The sequence below is a fragment of the Rhincodon typus genome, unplaced genomic scaffold (genome assembly GCF_021869965.1).
Source record: "Rhincodon typus isolate 14 unplaced genomic scaffold, sRhiTyp1.1 hic_rhity00003397, whole genome shotgun sequence".
NCBI classification, from domain to species: domain Eukaryota; kingdom Metazoa; phylum Chordata; class Chondrichthyes; order Orectolobiformes; family Rhincodontidae; genus Rhincodon; species Rhincodon typus.
In genome coordinates, this window is record NW_025969035.1 from 16,248 (window position 1) to 17,776 (window position 1,529).

Genomic DNA, 1,529 nt, shown 5'->3' on the forward strand with positions numbered 1-1,529 from the left:
CTCTCCCCCTCTCTCTCTCCCCCTCTCTCTCTCCCCCTCTCTCTCTCCCTCTCTCTCCCCCTCTCTCTCTCTCCGTGCAGTATTGGGCATTCTCTGATATCCGTACCGGCCGCGTTCTCACCAAGGTCACAGATGAAGCTGCTGGCTGTGGTAAGTCTCTGTTAGAGACACCAATCCAACCGCATCACCTCCCCCCCACACATTCGCTCAGGAGCCCTGGTGTGCAGTTTTCTGTTGGTTTGAAAGAATTCCCTCTCGTGGTGCAGTTGAATAAAACTGAAGATGCAGCGATATCTGTCTGCCTGGTCGGCTCGTTAGTCTGTTCATTTTTTTTCCGGTGGAAACGCAGAGCTGTTTCTGGAAGTCAGACTGACAGAGAGAGAGGTTGAGAGTAGAGGGATGCTTTAACTATGCGTGGGCATCCGGGATGCAGGTGGGAACTAGAATACGGGTCTCCTGGCTCAGAGGTAGGACCACTACCGCTGTGTCACAAGAGACCTTACCAGGCAGCTCCTAATCTCCTCGCTCCAACCATCTCCAACTAATTCATCAATGACCTTCCCTCCATCATAAGGTCAGAAGTGGGGATGTTCACCGATGATTGCACAAGGTTCAGCCCCATTCGTGACTCCTCAGATACTGAAGCAGTCCGTGTCCAAATACAACAAGATCGGGACAACATCCAGGCTTCTGCTGACAAGGGGCAAATGACATTCGTGCCACACAAATGCCAGGCTCTGACCATCACCAATAAGAGACAGTCTAACCCCTTGACATTCAGTGGTGTTACAGTCTCTGATTTCCCCTGGAGGTTACCATCAATCAAAACTGGACTAGCCATATAAATAATGTCAACAAAGGGAGGTCAGCGTGTCGTTATGTTTAAGGAGAAAGCTGGGTAAACAACAGGAGGATATGGGGATGGGAAGGTGCTTTGGCATGGAGATGATGGGCTGAATGGCCTGTTTCTAAACTGCAGGAGTGTTCGTTGGCAGGATAGTAGTCAGGAAAGTCGATGTCAGCTTTCCGAATGGACAGTTAGAGCCTGGGGTTAATGTTCTCACGGAGCTCCAATCGAGAGTGGGATCCTTATCCAGAGCACAGGGTGGGAACGGGAAACAGTGGGGGTGTCCATTCACATTGCGCAGTGTTTTAGGAGGATGTGTTGGCCTGTTGATTATGTAACTTCCCCTGAGTGATGTGTGTATGCAGTGACATTCCTGTCTGCCGTCCTGTCCAGCCCTGACCTGCGCCCAGTTCCACCCTGATGGCCTCATCTTCGGCACAGGAACCATTGACTCACAGATCAAGATCTGGGACTTAAAGGTAAGTCAGACTCGTCCCTGTGGGATCGATGTAAGACAGCAATGTCAGCACACAGCAGCTCGACCCCTCCCCTCGCTCCTGATCGGCTCAGTCCTCTTGTTATGTTGTAATCACGTTTCCCTGAACCCTCTGCTGGGCTGTTCTCCAAGCTCAGGACTGTGTTCCCACCCAACTCCCCCTCGCTCAGGGCTGTGTTCCCACCC

General features: G+C 51.7%; 1 protein-coding gene across 1 annotated transcript in view; it reads left to right on the forward strand.

Annotated features, from left to right (window-relative positions):
• The window catches only part of prpf19 (pre-mRNA processing factor 19), a gene marked incomplete at both ends in the record, with an annotated part of 14,962 nt that extends 13,530 nt beyond the window's left edge, over positions 1-1,432 (forward strand). The window contains 2 exons of the mRNA XM_048593652.1: positions 81-150; positions 1,241-1,432. Of these exons, the coding sequence (XP_048449609.1) occupies positions 81-150; positions 1,241-1,432 (262 nt within the window). The remainder of the gene's footprint in view (positions 1-80; positions 151-1,240) is intronic.
• Between the last annotated feature and the right edge of the window lie 97 nt (positions 1,433-1,529).